Source organism: Eubalaena glacialis, chromosome 13 (genome assembly GCF_028564815.1).
Source record: "Eubalaena glacialis isolate mEubGla1 chromosome 13, mEubGla1.1.hap2.+ XY, whole genome shotgun sequence".
Taxonomy (NCBI): domain Eukaryota; kingdom Metazoa; phylum Chordata; class Mammalia; order Artiodactyla; family Balaenidae; genus Eubalaena; species Eubalaena glacialis.
The window spans coordinates 24,202,176-24,223,997 of record NC_083728.1 but is presented as its reverse complement, the minus strand read 5'-3'; the positions used below and the strand labels follow the sequence as shown (position 1 = coordinate 24,223,997).

Genomic DNA, 21,822 nt, shown 5'->3' with positions numbered 1-21,822 from the left:
AAAAGAAATCGTATAACATATGCTGTGGTACTCAAAAAGCACCATCATAAAGTAGATTCCATTATAAGGCAATGAATTTCACCTATGAAACCACATGTGCTGCCCAAGGATAACAGTCAACCTCAAAATAAGAAAAAATAATTTTCCGTTTATCTGTCTGCATGGTTACCTTTCTCATTACGGTATCAACAAATCATTCACAACACTAGGATAAACTTACCCTCTGCGAGTCTAGCCATTAACTGGAGACGACCAGTTGTTCCCAAGTCAATTCCAGTCCTTTCCAGTTCATCACTGTCCAAAAATGAGCTAGCACTGGAAGCATCAGTACGTTCAGTAACATGACCAACTTTCATTGGCCTTCCTGCTAGCTCAAATCCATTAAGTTGTTCCAAAGCTTTCTTGGCACATTCTGAATCAGAAAACTATACAATTGAGAGAGGGATAAAAAGTCCAGTAATTACTTATATACGCAAGGTAAAGAAACCCTTACTTATTAAAGCTAGTATATTCAATAATTACATCTGCAAGGATGATAAAGTAACAAGTTCAAGCTATAAGTAATATAACCTAAATTATCAGACCACCAAAGTTTACGCATATTAGATTTATTAATGTGGTGGTTTAAATGGCAAGACATTATCAAGTAATGACACCTGTCTGGGAATAAAGAATCTCAGTAATAAAATGTGAAAAGTAGTTTTTCAAACATCAAAACCCTTTTTAATATGCTGGAATAAATTAAAATGTTGCTTCTTTTCTCTCATAAAAGTACACTATTCAGGAAAATTAAAAGTTCAACTCAGGTTTTTAATACAAAACTTAATTTTTAATACAAAATTCAGGGTCATTGTTTTATTGCCAGTTAACTAAGTATTAGTCTTAATTTCAGGATGCAGACACAATAAAACTTTAATTCACACAATCTGGTTTTAATATAATGGAAGAACGGGCTATATTCTAATTCCACAGCTTCATCTTTCATCAGAATGTTGAATTGTTTAAAAATAATTTTTTTCCATTATTGAGATGGGAAAAATTACAGACAGTAGTTACAAAATATAAAAACATTTACACACACAACAGAACCATGTAGATTTACATAATCTTGCTTTAAAAAAATATTTATTTTTTGACTGCACCAAGCCTTAGTTGTGGTAGGCGGGATCTTCGTTGCCACATGCAGGAGCTTCGTTGTGGTATGCGAACTCTTAGTTGTGGCATGTGGGATCTAGTTCCCTGACCAGGGATCGAACCCCAGGGCCCCTGCATTGGGAGCTCGGAGTCTTAGCCACTGGACCACCAGGAAAGTCCCTACATAATCTAGCTTTGCATACAGATCAGTAAGTCATAGGAAATAGTTCATACTTGATTTATGTTAAAAAATTAAAATGCTTTGCAAAATGTCTTCATTGTTTACATGACATTTAGTAGTGTTCTAGTGAAAATATGGCCAGTGAGCAAATATTCAAGCACTAAATCTAGCACACAGAACACTAAATACTTTAGATAATAATAGGATGAAATATTTGTAAGTTGCATGTAAAATCCCTTGAACACTTTGGGCGGGGGGGAAGATCATGCTAATGTTACTAGTAACAAAATAGCATGTTGGTGTTTTATAACTTTTTTCTTTTCACCAACACACACTGAGGTAGATAAAATCCCACTGAACAGTGGAACATATTCTTATCACTACAGAATAGGTTTCAATTTTATTTAAATTTGGTTATGACACAATTGTAATTTCTTGATAAAATCTGGGATCTCTGTATTTTAAAAATTTTTTGTGTACAATAGCAGCAGTGGTGACAACTATCTGTATTTTAAACTAAAAATGTGTTTCCAGCACTTTCCAAGGTTAAAAAATAATTTGAAAAACTGTTCTCATGTAACTGGATTGCATCATGAACATTAATATATAAAGAGTTTACTTTTAAAAGGGCACCTCCATTCACAATTATTCCAAGCTGCCACGTCATACCCTATTCAGGCACTGGGCTTCAATGGTCAGCTACAAACACTTTTAATAAGGCAATCCTGGTCATGGTTGTCCGACGTGTCCATATAAAAAGTAAGAGAATTCCAAGAGACCTTTATGCAACTAACATCTTGTGTCACAAAGGAGTCAGACTGAAGAAATCCTAAAGGAGTGAATGACTTCAATTACATGAATAGTTGGCTAAGCAAATTGACCATAAACAGAATGATAGCAAACTGCTTTAAGTTTCACATTTGGTGGACACCTTTAGCTACTAAGAATTGGCTACTAACAGCAAAATAAGTTAAACCACTTGAAAATATTAACCTTACCTCCTTCCCCACTATCAATAACCAATAAAGCTTTACACTACGCTACTCAAATCAAAACCTTTTAAGTCATAATGTTAATCATGGTCAATTGCTTACCGTAATAAATCCGTATCCCTTGGATCGACCTGTTTCACTATCCATCATGAGCTGGATACTTTCAATCTAAAAATGAAAACCACAATTATTATTTATCTAAGTGAAAAAGGGGGGGCAAAAATATTTTACCCCTTGAAACATGATTTTAAAATGGCTCCCCCTAAAACATAATAGAAAACATATCACAATCCCTCATGCCCAAAAAATCTTCTTTCTAGAGGCCGAGGAACTTCCTAAACAGGAAGTTATGCACTGGGGAGCCTTTTGCATCAAAAACCACTAAAAATCTGAAATCCTTTGCAGAATACAATGTTAAAAACGAAATCAACCTTTTTTCTTCCCCTCTGCTAAAATACACCAAATGTTAATTCTCAATTATGCCAGACACAATAAATTGCCTGAAATGTTGGAATAACTAAAAATAACAATTGGATGTGGTTGATGGCTGCACAACACTGTGAATATGCTACAAAGCAATGACTGTTCACCTTAAATGAGGGAACTGTATTTACTACATCACAATATGCCAACAAACTCGGCCATACAAAGGAAGCATGAAAAATTAAAATACAGCACCCACATTTTATATTTCATGTTCTGGTTGTTTCAGGAACATATTCATTTTGTAATGACTGACCAACTCATACAATTATGATTTGTGTACCATTAATATGTGTATATTTCCAATAAATATAAAGCACCCACAAAATTCAACACCCCAACTTTATCATTATTGACACATAAAACAGTTTAACAAAGGGGTTGAGTGGGGTAGTGAAAGAAAACAACGAAATGTATATCCAAGGGCCATAAAGATTAAGTAGTGGACAAGGTACGACAGGAACCAAGATTTTTATTCATGGCCACATAATGAATTTTTTAAACCAGAGCACAGCCTACTAGTAACATTTATTCTAACCATCTCTTCTAAAATGAGAACTAGACTTACCCTGGTGATTCTTTTGAAAAAAATGCATAAAAATATCAAATTGCTATGTTGTGTACCAGGAACTGTTAGTGTTGCAATTCAACTGTACTTCAAAAACAGACTCATGGAAAAAAAAGATCAGCTTTGTGGCTACCAGAGGGGTGAGGGGTGAGGGGTGGGGGATGGAGGGCGGAGGGAAGAGTTAGATGAAAGTAGTCTAAAGATACAAACTTCCAGTTATAAGATAAATCAGTACTAGGAATGTAATGTATTATTAACACTGCTGTATACCGTAAATTAAGGCTCAAGAGTAAATCCTAAACATTCTCGTCACAAGGAAAAAAAATTTGTTATCTATTTCTTTAATGTTGTATCTGTATGAGATGACAGATGTTCACTAAACCTATTGTAATAATTTCATGATGTATGTAAGTTAAATCACTATGTTGTACACCTTAAGCTTAGACAGTGCTGTCAATTTTATCTTAATAAAAAAAGAAAAAAAATGAGGACTAAATGGCCATAAACAGTCTAATTCCTTACATATTAAGTACAGAGAAGCTTATATACCCCTAAATTTTCAGTAAGAAAAACTATCCCAAGAAACAAACCAAGAAAAAAAAAAATCTCTTGCTCCAATGCACAGTACATTTTATCATTCAGGTTGATTCTTTAATAATTGAAGCTAATACCATGCATTTCACTGTAGCATTACAAATGTTGATAGATTCTGTCTTCAAATGCTATCTTCAGGAAAACTATCTTGATCTAAGTGGTCTCAAAAACTTTATAGAACCACTCCAATCCTAACATTAATCTCTTAGAAACATTACAAAGCAAATAAATTATTGTGCAGTTACATTTGTTTCAAGATTTAGGATCCACTGAAAAACCTGGGACTTACCCTTCCAAAAGGCTCAAAGATCCCCCGAAGCATATCTTCAGTTATGTTAAAGTGTAACGAGCCCACATAGAGCCTCATAGGTCCAGCACTTCCCTTTTGTAGATTGTTTGCCATTGCTGCAGCTCTGTTTTTTTCTGCCTACAAGTTAGTTAAGGCAACACATAAGGCACATCACACACATCCATTTAGAATGAATAAATACCATTTTGAGCAGAGTAGTAAATCCCACTCATACCTTAGCTTTGCTTAATGACAACCGATATCAAACTATGCTAAGTGTTAACTCATACATAAAAGAATATTGGGGGACTTCCCTGGTGGCGCAGTGGTTAAGAATATGCCTGCCAATGCAGGGGACACGGGTTTGAGCCCTGGTCCAGGAAGATCCCACGTGCCACAGAGCAGCTAAGCCCATGAGCCACAACTACTGAGCCCGCGCTCTAGAGCCCGTGACCCACAACTGCTGAAGCCCACGTGCCTAGAGCCTGTGCTCCACAACAAGAGAAGCCACCACAATGAGAAGCCCGCGCACAACGAAGACCCAATGCAGTCAAAAAAATGAAAATAAATTAAGATACATATATATTAAAAAAAAGAATATTGTATGATTCCACTTACATGTGACTAATTAATGGCACTGAACAGTACACTTAAAATGGTTACAATGCCAAATTCTTAAACAAAAATTTTAGATTTTACTATATGACATTTTACCACAATAAAAAAAATTTAGATTAAGTTTTAAGAGCATATACAAAACTCATAATAAAGCAACTATGCAAGGTATTTCATATATAAAATGTGATCAATCAAAACTACATTACTTCCCTGGTGGCACAGTGGTTGAGAACCTGCCTGCCAATGCAGGGGACACGGGTTTGAGCCCTGGTCTGGCAGGATGCCACATGCCGCGGAGCAACTAAGCCCGTGCACCACAACTACTGAGCCTGGGCTCTAGAGCCTGAGAGCCATAACTACCGAGCCCATGTGCCACAACTACTGAAGCTGGAGCACCTAGAGCCCATGCTCCACAACAAGAGAACCCACCGCAATGAGAAGCCCGTGCACCACAACCAAGAGTAGCCTCCGCTCACCGCACTAGAGAAAGCCCGCACACAGCAACAAAGACCCAATGCAGCCAAAAATAAATAATAAAAACTTTTTAAAAATTAAAAAAAACCCTACATTATGCCAATCTAAAGCAGCATCCTGGTAACAGATATGCCAAATGTGGAAATATAAGATTATCTCCTGGAAGTGTTAAATACACTCATTATTCATGTGCTCTCAATATCACTGTTACTCAACGTACAGTACACCAACTGGCTGTCCATCATAAAAGGACTTACGTCAATATAAATCAAACCAAGTAACCCATTCAGTTCAGCAGTCATTTTTTCCCATACCAAGTACTTCTCAAAGGAAATAGTTCTCAATTTATATTCTAACACAAACTCTTTTATTTTAACAAACTGGGGCATAATAGGAGACTAAAGTTAAATGAATTCACAATCTCATTTATCAATGTGATTCTTCTGAGCCCTTTGCCAGGCCAAGGTACACACTATTAGGTTTGTCCTCCATCACGGGAAATGAATTGAGCAATGATTCTCCCCAGCCTGCTTCCTAACAATTATTTTCTTATTGTGACATATAATCAAATGATAAATACCCAATATTACATACTGCTGAAACACTATGTAGGACCTACCAGCATCTTTTAGAGATAGACGGTAGTAATCTGACCACAGTTACAGCTTAACGGTGAAACTGGAATTTCACTTAAGATCTGGTTACAAATTTTGTGCCTAACTATAAAATGATGTAAAAGCTTGATGAGTAACCAGATTTTTCAGGAGTTATGAGGAGTATTTGTTTCAGGGGTATGAAAAGGAACGAACATAACTACTGTTATTTTGTATCGCTCAAAAAATATTCTTTAAATCCTTAGGAATTCCCTGGCGGTCCAGTGGTTAGAACTCGGCACTTTTGCCACTGCCACGGCCCGGTTCAACCCCTCGTGGGGGAACTAAGATCCCACAAGCCGCTCGGCAAGGCCAAAAAAAACTTCTTTAAATCCTATATTCTCCAATTTAAAAATCTAAGTTATCAGGTAGTCACAGAAAGCAACTTGTTTCTTAGTACAAAAAGGTACTGATGAAAAATCAAAAAAATACTTTCACATTAATATACTCCAATAGAATGATACATCCCAATTTTTCCACACCTAAATGAACTAAAATATTAACACTAATTTCATTTTTACAAAGGCAACACTCATTTATTGTGTAGCATCAGCAAAGAGGAATTAAATCATAATTTGGATTATCTTAAACAAAAAACATTCTCCAAATTAGTCTGAAACATCTTACTTTCAAGAAATGCTAGAATAGTTAGCTGTTCAAACTATTCTTAACATTATATAAAATCTTTCACAAGTATGTATTTTAAAACAGTGAAAATATTAAATTTACTAAAAATGTCAAAACCATTCCATTTAAAAGATAGGAAGGGGAAAACATGTTCTTAGATGCTTCTATCCCCAAATAAGAAGTCATCACAAATCAGTAAAATTCTAGAACAAGTTCTCAAATCTCTTCCATGAAATAGGTATTTACAACTTACATTAAAATGGAAAAGGATATTAAGAATACACAGTTATCAAAGAAATCAAGGCAAATTTTTTTTTAAAAAGCTACCCTGAGAACATCTGACTTATGGTAGGAAGCGGTGATTGTGTAAGGCTCAAGGCATTACAACACAACACTAAGCAACAGCAGGTTTCTAACACTACCAATGATCAAATTCTTAACCAAGAAAAAAGTTACCTGTGACGCCTGTACTATGATTGGCACTCCTAAAACCCGCTGGCCAGTTAATCCTATTGCTAGAGGCACTGAGCTAACATCGACAAATTCCACATAAGCAATTCCTTTGGAACGTCTTGAATTTCTATCAGAAATCATCCTCACATCTCGAACCTAAAAAGAAAACACACACTTTAGGTTCTGTTTGTGCAACCATTCACAGTAAGTATAATAATTTCAAAAGACAAGAGGCATATTAATGATATTGCAAAGCAAGCCACTAAAAAAGATTTTTTTAAATAGGTAAATTTGTAGGCCCAATTCATTTATCAACATAACATCAATTCCAACACTATTAACTTCCAAGTGAGGCAAAAAGAAATGGTATCAAAAATAAATTCCCTGGACTTCGTCCAGTGGCTAAGACTCTCCACTCCCAATGCACGGGGCCGGGTTCGATCCCTGGTCAGGGAACTAGATCCCACATGCCACAACTAAGAGTTTGCATGCTGCAATTAAGACCCGATGCAGCCAAATAAATACATATTTAAAAAAAAAAAAAATTCCCTAACTAAATTCCACCAAACAAAACGTATTTAGATGTTTTCTCATTTTATCTGTCACACTGACAATTACTAAAATGTTGTTTGCAGTTTCTACTTAAATTAGCTCTATAAATAGGCTTAGATTACCTTTCCTACTGTGGAGAAAAACTCTTCCAAATCCCTTGGCCGAATTCTTGCTGCCAGCTGCATGCAGAAAACGGTCCTTGCATCTCTTTCCTCAGGAGTCAGATTATCAATAGGCTCCCTAACAGGGATAAAGAATATAGAATTAACTTTATAACTTATTCTTTTAAAATAACTTTTAATGCACATTTTCAGTAAACAGAATAAACTTTCCTGAAACCAGTCTGTCACTACTCCCAAGCCCATTTTAACTATGATGTATATAAAATGTCCATAAAATAATTCAATGTGACTCAATGCCTTCAATATAATGATAATTTCTAAATGTTTCTTCTGATAGTATCTTACATTATCAGGACCAAAGTCCACTGGCCTCTCAATCTTACAAATGGTACTCTCTCCAGGATAATAAAGGGCCAATCAGAAGCCTGAGAGTTTAATGACAGTCACAAGTAATAACCCCTGAGTCCACAGTAATGTTGGACTGGTCCAAATTAGTAGAAAGGATGTTTCCCCAAAAGGAAATCATAAAGTAAAATTAAGTTTCATAATCACAAATGACAAACTTGAGAGTAAAACCCCAAATGATGAGAACTATTTGACTCATTAAGAATTTTTTTTCACAAACTGAGATAGATATATGGAATAGTGAGGCAGCTGTTTATCAGAATTAGATCAGTCTTACTAAGACTCTACAAATTCAATACCCGAAAAAATACTTCTTGATGGTTATAGAATAGAGAGACAGTAACAATTAGCAAGTCAAAAATGAAATGAGATTATCTAGACAAATAACAATAGTGGGATTTAATTTACTCATGCTTACAAATAGATGGTGTACACTTCTAAATTTACAAAGGAAACTAAAAGTGCCCAAATATGTGAGAAAAGTAAAAGAGCACAATAGATAAATTTAACTTAATGAATGTCAAGGAAAAATAACAATGTCTACTGACATTATTATAAATAATTCTACTAAGATTAAGGTTCTAAGTAAATCCTTAAAAATGTAAGCATAAACATGCTCTTTCTTAACCATGTTCTGGACATTCTCCGGAAGAACTTTACAAAACTCACGTTACATCCCCTTGAGAAATCTGCAAGTAATTTTAAACCTATTACCGTAAAACAGAGGTACAAAGCTGACTATATCCAAAGAATGAGAACTAAACGAGAGTTTTCCCATGAAAGAAAACTAAATATTAAATAAAAACTCAGTATCTGTTACAAAGAGCGCCTTTAAGAACATTAAGGCTATCACTAAATCCTAGGATTAGAATACGTCAAAGAAGAAGATAGACTCAAAAGTTAAAAGGTACCCTTTTAAGGGAAGCCAGAACATCAGTAAAAAACAATGCTCTCATGTTAACAAAACGTTCCTTGAACCAAAATGGTAGACTGGATAGATAAGTCTTACTTTCTTTTAAGAGGAAAATACCTCACAGAAACACTCAAAATCATAATATTACTACTTGAAAACAAGTCAATTCGGTTACGATTTTGGAAATTAAATACTCTTCTCAAGTAAGGGAGCCAAATGATAAAACTCATGACTATTTCAACTACTTTCCCACAAGAAGTTATTTCAATAACTTAAAATTTATTAACTCCAAAGTGAGTCAAGTCTAAAGTTTTCTACAGCTACCATTAAAAAATTTTAGCTACTATAAAAGGGAAATAAAAGCACATGTAACATCTACACATTAAAGTGGTAATTTCTGCTCCGTTCTTCTCACATGCAAGTTATTGAAAACTTAGAAATTCACACTAATAATACTAGAATTGGACTTCCCTCGTGGCGCAGTGGTTAAGAATCCGCCTGCCAATGCAGGGGACATGGGTTCGAGCCCTGGTCTGGGAAGATCCCACATGCCGCAGAGCAACTAAGCTCGTGCATCACAACTACTGAGCCTGCGCTCTAGAGCCCGTGAGCCACAACTACTGAAGCCTAGAGGCCGTGCTCTGCAACGAGAGGCCACCATGATAAGAAGCCCACGCACCACAACGAAGAGTAGCCCCCGCTCGCCGCGACTAGAGAAAGCCCGTGTGCAGCAACAAAGACCCAACTCAGCCATAAATAAATAAATAAATAAATCTTTTAAAAATTAATACTAGAATTGCAAAACAAATCAAGATTTAGTATGATCCAAATTACTATATGTCATTAAATTTAGCAGTAACATAAGTTGTAAACACTTTATAAAAGCTAAAAGTACAAAACAAAGGAAATAGGGACAACAGTTACCTCACTGGGCTCTTGTCTTTTCTGAATGGACTTTTGCTTCGGGAGCGTCGTCTGCTGCAAAGTTAAAAAGTTTCAAAAGTTACCCGAACAAGTACACCACATTAGTTCCTTGAAAAACAATTTAAACAATTCAGAAGTATGTTTAAAAACCTTAATTTGATGCTATGAGGCAACCCAATCTTTCCTCGGATGGCACTGTTAAATTTTGGTCCGGAGCTAAAAAGGAAACACAAAATTACACTAGTTACAGGGTTAAGGTCTTGCTAAGATCGCGTTCATGCGCTCTCCAGCAAGTTTAACATTGTTTAGGCTGCTTGTTTTCCACCTCAATTATGAAGAGGAAATAAAGAGACTTTTTCTTCTCTTAACTGTATCCCAGGCAAACTGCTCTTACAGTTATCCATCCTGGACCACTGAGAGGTGCCAAGACCAAAGGTTACAGCCTCAATATTTTTAATATTCTGAAAATCCTCAATTTTCAGTCTAGTTCTCTAACTACATATTTGTGAATACATTCCTGAATTTAGGGAAAAAAAAAAAAAGATACAAAGTGAAAATTACCCTGAACTTCCCTCACACCAGGACTAACTATAGTTAACAATTTGGTGTGCATCTTTGCAGATCCTTCCTAAGGAATACACATGTGCTCATATATACATACATATACAATATTCAGGTATGTCTTCTTGTCTGAGGAACTCTTTTTTTTTTTTTTTCAGGCCACACCGCGTGGCTTGTGGGATCTTAGTTCCTCAACCAGGGATCGAACTCAGGACCCAGGCAGTGAAAGCGCAGAGTCCTAACCACTGGACCGCCAGGGAATTCCCTTGAGGAGTTTCTTTTAAAAAATAAAGGAACTAATTCTTTCCATAATCATGAAACTCCAACTTTTTCATTTAACAGTAAGTCCGCATATAAGCATATGTAGCATGTCATACACTTCATTTCTTTTTGACAAAATAGTCCATAGTAAAGATGTGAAGGAAGTTCATCAATCCCTCAGGAAAATTCTTTTTTCGGGACTTGACATATTAAAGGAGTGTTTTCTAAAAAGATCACAAAAGTAACTTTTTAAAAAAGCTTTATTCTGTAGTCTAGAATATTCTAAAAAGGCCCAGTAGTTTATGGTCCTTTTATTTTGAAAGACCAAACTAAGTTAAAAGGTCAGATCAGATGTCCCTTAGTGCTCATCCTGCTATCCTTTACCAGATAGGTAGCAAAATGAAAATATATGGTGGTCTTCAATCCACATTTGGATTTGTTTTCATGGACTCTACATGCACGTATAACACCCAAGCAGTTCCAAATAAAATTGTATTAAATGGGTCCTTTGCAAAGCACACTAAAAGTGATCATAAAGAATATATATTTACTGGATAAATAAGAGTCTATAAGCTATTTTCTTTCCCCTTCAATTATAAAAGTTTCAGTTACTGCCTTGGTAGTTAAAAATCACCTGAAACCAAACATAAGAACCAAGTGAGTTTAAGTCAGACCAGAATCACAGGCTGACTTCAAGTATTCATCACTGATCAGAGATAACAGTATTCAGAATTTATTAAAGTAATCCTTCCCCCCTATTAAGTTCATTCTGGTAAAAAAGAATGCAGTAAATTTTGATAAATTGGACAAAAAGCAAAGTATTTTCTAATAAAGCACTCAGAATTAAAATAACATTGTGGTCCTTTTTAAGCTGTTAAAAAGTTTATAAAATCATCAGCTAAGAGGACCTTAGAGAACAAGGAGTGGAATCCTTTTTATTGAAAAACCTGAATCAGAACTCCAAGTATTACTAACTTTACTGGCTTCAAATAATACCAAAACATTTCATCAATAGCAGTATTGTGGGTGCTCTAATTTACATTCTCTTCTCATTCAAGACTAAATAGCCTGTTAGTGGTTACCTCCTACTTAAGAGATGAGAAAAATAAAGCTTAAGAATGTTTCTTAGAGTGTTTAACCAATTTAAAGAGCCAAGGCTCTGATTCAGGACTGTTGTCTTTGAATTCAATCTTAAACCATTCAAGTTTTAACATTAAAACTGTTAATTTTAACATATCCCCCAGTTTACAACAGTATATTTACTAACAGGAAAGAACATCATAAATCACTAGGGACTGTTAGACTGAACTGCTTAAAGAGTTGCAAGAAGGCTCTTTCCAAAGTCATTAATACATTTTAGCTTTTTAAAAATTACTATTAACGAACCATTTCCAACTTGTTTAACCACATCAGAATTTCCATAGTGATTCAACCTTCAAAAGCAGTTTTAGTGCATTCTTACTATTAAAAGACCTTAAATACAAAGATGTGTGATGAGCCCCCCAAATAATCATTATCAAGAAGCATGCACTAAATTCACAACTGGTCTGTCATTTCAGCTGAAAACAGCCACACAGACAAGATTGTTAACTATGTATTTGACTAACTATACATATTTGCAATATGTAGCCATCTGAGCTTTAAAATTTTAAATAACTTTACGTTCAGTAAAGGATACTGTGATAGCTCACAAACCTTTAAGCTTTCACGTATTTGGCACTACAATATCAAACCTTCTTTAAAAAAGCACTTTAGTGCTTTAGTTTGAATTGGCACACAGTAATAATATTTCTAGATGGAGTAACAGAAAATGTTCTGCATGCCTAGTAAAACAAACATTATGTATCTGTCCACACACTGCATTTCTACTGGACTTTTCAATGCCAAAATCCTTATTTAATACTTTTTAACTGATCATATTGAAAAATAAAATTCCACAATTCAAGTCACTCCAGTTACGCTATCTGGATACCCAGAAAAATCTCTCAAACCAATATCATCATAATTATAGTTACATACTAAGGACTTCTGTAGCGGCCTCTGAATCTGCGATCTCGACTTCTTGAACGGCTCCGTCTCCTTTCTTTGCTTCTACTTCGCTTCCTTTCACGGCTTTTGCTCTTTTTCCTTTCTCTATCTCTACTTCGCTTCCGTTCCTTACTTTTGCTTCTTTTTCGTTCATGACTACGACTTCTGCTCTTGCTTTTTTTCCTCCTGAGAAGAAAAAAGTCACCATTATCTTGCTAATATAAGAATCTGCAAAACTTTACTTCCTTTTATGGTCAGATATATTTTGCTATTTTTACTATCATACAATGATACATAATAATCACTTATGGAAAAATAATTCCTAGGTAAGGCAAACAACACCCCACCTTTGCCTTCTACTACGGAAAATCAGCAGCCCGTTGACAATGAATCATTTGAGTGAGAGGGACTATAATGATCTTTCTTGAGAGTCAGCTAGAGCTTTAACAAGGAGAGGACTTATTGGTAGGTATAAATCAAAACCTGAACTTTGAATTTTTTTTTTTTCTTTGGCCATGCTGCACAGCATGCAGGATATATCTTACCCTGACCAGGGATCGAACCCCATGCCCCCTGCAGTGGGAGCACAGAGTCCCAACCACTGGAGTACCAGGGAAGTCCCGTGAACTTTTAAATAAAGTATCTTATCTGGCCAACTAAGTATAACTGTAATCCAAAACATACAGTAATAAAATCAAAGTTACAATACTTTAACATTAAGTATTAGTGTTGGATCATACATAAAAATTGCCATTAAATACACTAATTTCTCTTAAGCCAATTTTGACCCAATTTGCACATATGAATACTATATACTTTCAAAGGACCATACAGGCCTCACTAATTCGGTTTTTATGGGCAAAATTATTACAAATAATGACAAAGGACAATAAAACTAATGCAGTAAAATGCAATCTGACACTCCTAGACTTCAATGTGACCACTTCAGATACTTTCTTTTTCAAGTTACAATGAGTACACCAGATATTGAAATATGCCATTTTTATGCCAGTTTATACAAGCCTGTGGGGTACAACCAAAAGGAAGAATCAACACCTTTATAAATCTTTATAAATTCTCAAGCTCTGAAAGGTAAAAAAGCCAGTCAGTTGTGTATCTTCCTGTTCATTTCTGTATTCCTCACAGCATACCACCCACTCATTCCATAATTTTTATAATCTGTACCTCTGTCATCACCCAAATTTTAGAGGTGCCTTCAGATATTTCAATATAAATTGAAAGACATTTCAAATTAAACTTATCCACTTAAATGTCATTTTGTAGTGGCTAAAAGATTATGAAACATTTTGACAACCACATCATTTGGAAATTGAATTAACTGTTTAGTCCTTATCAAAGCAAAGTTAGCACAAGAGCAATTGAAGTCTGCCTCAGAGAACCTGTAAGCAGGTCATCTTAGAGTGCATTGAAAATAGAAAATGAAGACACCCACCTTCTGGAATCTTGAAACCCACACTCCAATCACAAGGAGATGTAGAGCTTTCCAAGGAGGCAGAAACTTTGTCTAAAATTTCAAGATAATCCACCTGACTGTCAGAAATGTATATGCTAGGTAGCACATGACAGAAAATTAGGCTACACTCATTACTTATACAGACGTCATCAAAGCAATGCCCAGAAGGGCAACAGATAACATTCCAAATTTGCTGCCTAAAAACCTGAAACTATCTCTTAGACTAAAGAATTCTCTGAGATAGCTATAATCAAAAATCCTAAATATTATCAATTAGGGGACAAAGCAAAAACTCCATCCCCCACAAAAAGGACAAATAAAGTTTTGCTCTGCTCATAAATGGTCCATTGCAGAGAGGCAGCCAACCTCCCAAATTACCTCTTTTTAGGCCCAAAATTTATTGCGCCAAAGGAAAGGACTCGAAAATTGGAGAGCTAATTTCAACTTAAGGTCTTCCTAGGACTTTTTATGAGTCCCCACCCACATCTGAAGGCAACCCCAGACAGGTAAAAAGACAGCAACATACTAAGACATTCAGAAATATAATCCTCTTTATAAAGCCCAGACAAAAATTTAAGGGTGCAAGAAAGCAGTGTACTTATATAACAAAATGAAGCTTCAAAGAACATTTATTAAGTTAACTAAAGAAGGGTTATCAAAGTCCACACTAATAGTCAAATCCTGTTACAACTTAAAAGGGACTTTCCAAAGTCTTTAGTGGCAGTGGAATTTTGTACTGAACATCATTGAAGTAAATGGTCCACTGGGCTGGGCCTTTGGACTTTTTGGTTATATGGCCTCTGCTGTAAAGGTGTTTTGCTATAACTGGATTTGACCTCTTCCATGTAAGAAGATCTAAATTTTAAATGCAAAGTACTCTGGAAAATAAGAAAAAAAATAGAAAAGTCATTTATTCCAAAATTTATAGATAATCCACACCACAGTAGCCAATATATTTCAACTGTGTCATTTATTGTTTTTTATCCTTTTTTGAGAAATTCCAAAAGAGCTTAACTGAATGGATGCTGGTTGAGACTTTGCAAAACTGGTTATACTAACAAATAATACTCCCATGAAGGCAAGCTCAGGTACTTAAAAAGGCATACTTTGAGGTCTTGCCAAGCTCAGGGGTATAGCTTTTCAGAAAGAAGGCTAATAGATAACCAATTTGCGTTAATATTAAACTTAGTTCCTTTTACTATTACCTGAAATCAATTGAGTGTATGTACTGAGAATTACTTTTAAAAGAAAACATTTACTAGTCAGCCAACTCTCAATTTCTCATAATGTGCATTTTCTTACTACCTTAAAACTACATCCCAATACTCAATGGCTTTTAAAAAACAATGAAGTTTTAGGATGAAAAATGCACATGGCACGTTCTTTTGGTTAAGAGACCTAATTTATACTAAAAACTAATACACAAGAACATTCTGCTTGTTTTGTAATTTATCCCTAAATACAAAAATTTTTTTCTAGATAACTTTCAAATTAATTCGAAAGATTAATTCCCTTCAGAAAAAAAACGGGTGAACAGTTACTGGCTGACCAAGGGAGTCATTTATTTAATCAGCTTTAACTGAGAATGAGGAGAATGAGAAGTCTGACAGAGAAATAATTTGTACATTTAAAAAGAAACTAGATGATCGCTGAAGTTTTGAAAAGGTTCTTCCCTTAAACAAAGAATCCTATGGCCAATTAAACTGTCCATTCTTCTATTCAGTCCCATTGGACTCTTTACATTATAAACACCACTAAGTAAGCACCAGTCACTGAGAGCTTCATGCTAAATTTCCTCGTAAAAGACTGGTAGTCTTAATGAGCTTAGCTGTAGGATGGTTAACAAATATAAACTGGAGATGGTATTAGTAGCAAGGAATGACATGTAAGAATGGTACAACAAAGGCATGTGCCCTATAGTGTAGGTCCTCATTCTTTTGGCACTTAGAGTGAGATCTTTATCCATCCACTTGGCCTGATATCTAGAGATTGGATAATTTCAATTTATATGGTTACCCCTTCCTGGGTTTTCTTTTGATTACAGAATTGCAAATCACAACGATCAATTAGGAAACTTACTTTGGTAAAAGGTCTAAAATCAGAGGACATGATACCACGCAAAGATTGGTTGACTGCCTCAAATCATAACAATTCAAGACTAAACCCAACCCAATACCCTTAACGTGATTAGTGAGGAACTATAACAGACTCCCACCCAAACAGAAAAAATACAGGACATGTCCTACAAATTGTATCATTTTGATCCATTACTATAAGACTCTAAGGGTAAGAATATCAGTGTAGCAAAACCTGGACAATCCAGTCTATGTCCTCACCTATTTTATGAAATTATATTAACCTACCTTACAAACTTGTGAGGATACTGAGGTAGTATATTATGAAGCACTTAAGAGCTCTTAGAAGGAAGCGCCAAAAAGAACCAAGTAAGTGGCTTATTCTACATCATTTTTCATTATGTATTATGGGGTCATGAACATGACAGAACGTTTGAATATGACATCACGAAGGCTAATAAAATGTCTTAATGCTTATAATACAGACCATGTGATGTTAAGACTCAATGATTTTAGATCTGAAGCAAAACTCCAAGAACAGGATCAAATTTTATAAAGTGCATCTACTTAGACTTCTTGTATACTATACTCTGTACTAGTCTGTATCAGAGTTCCTATTAAGGGTTACTTCTTTAACCCAAATGACACGCATAAATATTCAGTTTTTTTAAACTCCATTCTCACTATTAAGTCTATCAGAGTTTAAAAAGCTTAAGAGGACGAAAGCCATGTAAGAGGAACATTAAGAAGTACTTAAGTGTGCTATAACATTACTACAAAAAGAACCTTTAGGAGCATCAAGGAGCATAAGTAATTTACAGCTCTGACTCCTTCAGTAATTTAGGGCAAACAATACTTTTCCACAGCCTGGTTATTACCTTCTTCTTTCTAACCATCTTCAGTGGATATAATAGTTTTATTGATAACATCACATAATAAATATTAAGCCAAAGTTAATAAATTTAAGACAAGAGACAAGCTCTAACACCAGAACTCTTATCCAGATTGTCATGGATGGACTTGGAAGGGAAGGTGTCCAAAATGTCCCTGACACCAATTCCTGAAATTAAGGAAAGAGTCCATAGTTTTACATCCTCAAATAGTGTCTCATCCCAAAAGGTAAAGAACCTACTTTTCTAAAAAAGGCAAAGAAACCCTTCAGGAGAGAACCTTGGGTTTGATGCTTTAGCCACAGGAATACCAACTTAAAATCTCAATCACATATAGCTCCCCCCAACCCAGGTCCCTTCTTAAAACTTACTTTTTGCTACGTTCTTCATGGCCGTTGGCACTGCTCAACTTGTTCTCATCCTAAGCAGGGTTGATAGAAGAACATCATGAGGACGAAGTGGTAACATTTCAAGTTGTCAAAGGGTAAAGGGAATAGGAATAAGAAAATACAAAACAATTTTAAAACTAATTACTTATTTATAGTTTAACATGGAAGGCTATAAAAAAATTTAGATGGGTATGTGTTTAACCACTTTGTTGCTTACAAACTAAGTCATCAAGATACAAAAATAAAAATGCATATTAACACGTTAAATTTTATTTTCTTACATAGTTAGATAGTAAGTTATCCAGATTTACAGTGTTGAAGTGGTTAAATAGAATTTCTGTATAACATGAATGAAGTCCTGTTTTGAGTTTTATTCCATGTGCTATGGCCCCTTTGGTCAGTACCATGGCTCTATTTCTGCCTAAGCCCCATGTGGCCATGCTAGCAGCCAGCCACTATCGATTTCCTGTGACCGATGCCATTCCTGAGATCTTCGCCCATTTCCGTTGGAGGGTTGGGACTGTAAGAGCTTGATGCCACCTCTGTCACACATCTCGCCCTGAAGCAAACAGGGATTCACACTGCTTTAGTAATGTTGACTCCCAAGAACCCAAGAAAGTCAATTAATAATCGACCAGTCCTACTTCCATACCTGTTTACATGGAATTACATCCATGTTAAACTAAGACAGAATCTTAACATTAAAATAGAAAGTAGCGCTTCAAGAGTCTAAGCATTACAAAACTACATACACTATTAAAGCTTTAAAGAATTCATCCAAATTGGTACCACATGGCCGAGCTATACACTCCAAAACAAATGTATTATTTTTAAAAGGTTTAGCGCAATGTTTATTTTAAAGTTTGATCACATCAGTTATAGGAGTATAAGTGCTAACTTACAAAGCTTACAGTTCGTGACATCAGTGATAACGCATGCATACTGCTATTTTCACCACCAACTGGTGAAAGAATGAAAAGACACTTTTAACTGTGATACTGAAATGGGTCAAAGACTGTATTATTAGTCAAAATAACTCCTTTGTAGTTTTTTGTGTGAAATATTATGGCAGGGACTAATTAAAAATAAAACAATATGGAGAACAGTTAAACAGTCATCAAGTGACTCAAGTTGTGATATTGCCTCTTTTGCTTTAAGAATTTTTTTTTATTCAGGGATCCAAGAATTTTAGTAATTTTTAACTGAGCAGATCATCACCTGCCTGTTTTAATATTGACTATTACCAGTCTTATGTATAGGATAAATTTTTAAATCTCACCCATTTCTTCTTGTATGACTTGTCTTATTTAAAGATTTGCTTGCCACAGACTGGTTATGCTGTGTTATTCTTGGACCCCTGCTGCTTTCCCAAACCACTACATTCACCTTTTTGCTATACCAAACTGGAGCTGGTAATTCTTAGTTGAGTCATTTTACCTAGGGGACCACGGTACAGCGATAAGTCACTCAATTACTACCTTATGATTGACAGTTCACACTGGAATCAAAGGTGAATTCATGGGAGTAGAGGTGAGATATCGTTAGGCAAGTCTACAAAGAGAGATAGATGGGCATTTATTCATCACGCTGAAGTGAAACTACTGCACAATATTATTACATCAATAGCATATATTTACTTTTGTAAGTTACACTTAATGCATCTCTGATAAGATAAATCAAGAGGGCTCCGGGGAGGTTAGTTTACATTTCAGCAGTAGTTTCGTGAATAATGCTAAATTAAGAAATAGATAAACCTCACCGACTTGTTTTTTCTCACCTTCTTGTAAGGAGCCTCAAGCATTGCTTCAATATCAATATCGTCTGCCATTTTCTCTGAACGCCTAGGTAAAGAATAAGAATGAAAAATTCAGTGAGTAAACAATTTTAAATTTTGCTAAATTTCCTTCTTACCGGACATATTCCAAAACTTCAGAAACGCCCCACAAAACGACTAAGGTGGGACAACGCACTTTAGTAGACTTGACAATTAAACCTGAAATGTCCCCAAGACCGAACACACTAAAACAGATTAAGTATCCGATTTTTAAAAAGCCTGTAATGCCTCAAAAAACAACCCGAGAGCATCGAACGAAAGCGCCTCTTTCCGCGCAAAAACCCGCGCTGCCATTTTAGGGGCAAAGGGAAACTCCCTCGGTTGGGAGGAGTTCGGTGCCAAGGCAGCGTTCGGCTGACGCCATGTTGGGAGGTCGCGGTCGGCCCAGGCCTCGAAGGGACAGGTAGCCATCTGCCCGAGGCCTCTCTGGAGCCCATGCCACCCGAAAACCCTGAAATCTACCCAACCGGAAAAGAAGGGCGCGGTCTTCGAAATGAAGCCCATTTCTCGAAAACCTGCCCCCCCAACCCCGTCGCTTAAGACCGCCTAACGAGTGCCCCTCAACCCAGAAAAGAACCACACCTCAGAAAAGCCCTGCAAATACGGGGGTCCGCGACGCCTCCTTACCTGTGCGGGCTTTCGGGGCCCCTGCGGTGCTCGTATTCGGAAAAAGGGGGGTTGCTACTGCCGCCGCTGTTGCTACTGTTAAGCCGCTAGGCCCAGGCCGCAGTACCACCCAGCCCGAATTTCGAGCTCCGAGGGCGGATAGGCCCAAGCGAATCTAAAAGAAACAATGGGATTAGAGGAGCCCGCGCGGGAGTTCAGGACGGCGGCTTCGGCAGCGGAGGATCCACCCCTGCGGCAGCGTCGGCAAGCTCTCTGAAATGGCGGCCGCGACTTCCCCGTACTCACATTCACCAACACACATACACACACACAAACACACGGGGCCTCACAGAGCCCTCAGCACGGGCTCTCGCGAGAAGCTGCTCTTAGTTTCAGTCCGGAGCAGCGGAAATATCGCGAGATCTAGGCATAGGGCCCAGCGACCGTGGCCTAATCTCGCGCAATAGTTGCGCCACGGATATTCCCATCCCCCACTCAGAGAGGCGCTTTTGACTCCCCCCTCCAGATTGGCGTCCACATCTCGCGAGATCGCGCAAGTTGCTAGCGCAAAGACAGTTGGTACGTTTCCTGTCAATCTTCTAGAAAACTCACCGCTGAGTGGAGCACGGTGGTCACCGCTCCCTCGTGGCGCCTCCCAACGGCTATCAGAAGGTTTCTCCCTCAGCGCTGACGGGTTTCCCCTCCTCCCGCGAGCCTCCCACCTAGATGTCTGTCAAGGTCGCCGTAAAGCAACCTAGTCCATATGGCGATAGAATAAAACGAAAACGCTCATGTATAGATAATCCGCCGGGGTGAAGATGGAGTGAAAAGCATGTGAGAGAGAAGGGGAAAAGAGACGTACAGGCGTAGGGGGCTAAGGGTGTAGAATAAAAAATTAGATTTCTCTGCCTTGTGGAGCCAGTGGACTAGGCACTGCGGCGACTGTCGAGCTTCAAAACAGCCTTGGAAGTAGTGGAAAAAGGCAAAGAGAATGTGAAAAAACACTGCTTCTCTTGGCAGTGGACCAGCTTTGTGACCCTCGAATTTATAGTCTGGCCTTGTGTCGGGGTTGCTATTGTTTCTTCAAAAATGTCCCCCATCCCCCTGGAACTTGGCTCCTCGCCCCTAAAGTCTCCCAGATGCCTGGCAGTTAGAGTGTACATTCACCGCTTGTTCTTTGGTCTACACGGTGAAAAAGAGCGGAGGGCAGAGAGATCATTGACTATAAGACTTTTAACTCTAAGATAAAAATGCTTGAAAAAATTTGGAAAGATAACTTACAAGCAAAAAATCTTGAGGGAGAAAATCTTGAAGTCTGTTGACAGCTTAATGATTGAGGGCAAAGATTTGAAATGAGTTTGTAACTGCTTCAGCACTGTGTGACCTTGGGCAAGTAAATTAACCTCTCAGAGCCTACCCTCCCTTTCCTCCTGTGAAGAGTATGGTATAATTACTTAACTTCTTGATCCTGACATAGGCCGATAATGCTCACTAGTGAATTCTCAGCGCTTAGCCACATACCCAGCCAGGTGGACACGTAATAAATGAATGAATGAATGAATGAAAGCCTAATAGGAGTATAGTGAGGATTGAATGAGATAATAGCTGTAAAATGCCTGGCAAATATTTAATCCTCAAAACAGTTAACTTCTGTTATTTCTAAACAAAATTAGAGGAAAGTATAGAGAGGCTTTCCATTTCGGATTAACTTTCCCCTCAGGT

The 21,822-nt window shown here is 36.9% G+C and overlaps 1 protein-coding gene across 7 annotated transcripts in view; it reads right to left on the bottom strand.

The window, feature by feature from the left end:
* RBM39 (RNA binding motif protein 39) overlaps window positions 1–20,429 on the bottom strand; it is a 28,980-nt gene extending 8,551 nt beyond the window's left edge. For 2 of the 7 annotated variants that reach the window (XM_061210295.1, XM_061210299.1), the window contains exons 1-11: window positions 20,122–20,429; window positions 19,438–19,501; window positions 17,643–17,692; window positions 12,824–13,018; window positions 10,133–10,198; window positions 9,983–10,036; window positions 7,741–7,858; window positions 7,070–7,222; window positions 4,242–4,379; window positions 2,410–2,475; window positions 221–425 (exon numbers count right to left, since the gene is read on the bottom strand). In XM_061210295.1, the coding sequence (XP_061066278.1) occupies window positions 221–425; window positions 2,410–2,475; window positions 4,242–4,379; window positions 7,070–7,222; window positions 7,741–7,858; window positions 9,983–10,036; window positions 10,133–10,198; window positions 12,824–13,018; window positions 17,643–17,692; window positions 19,438–19,488 (1,096 nt within the window). In that variant the 5' untranslated portion in view covers window positions 19,489–19,501; window positions 20,122–20,429. Of the gene's footprint in view, window positions 1–220; window positions 426–2,409; window positions 2,476–4,241; window positions 4,380–7,069; window positions 7,223–7,740; window positions 7,859–9,982; window positions 10,037–10,132; window positions 10,199–12,823; window positions 13,019–17,642; window positions 17,693–18,064; window positions 18,220–19,138; window positions 19,212–19,437; window positions 19,502–20,121 lie in introns of those variants that run through there. The other 5 variants (XM_061210300.1, XM_061210301.1, XM_061210297.1 and 2 more) reach the window with 4 other exon arrangements.
* Window positions 20,430–21,822: the final 1,393 nt, after the last annotated feature.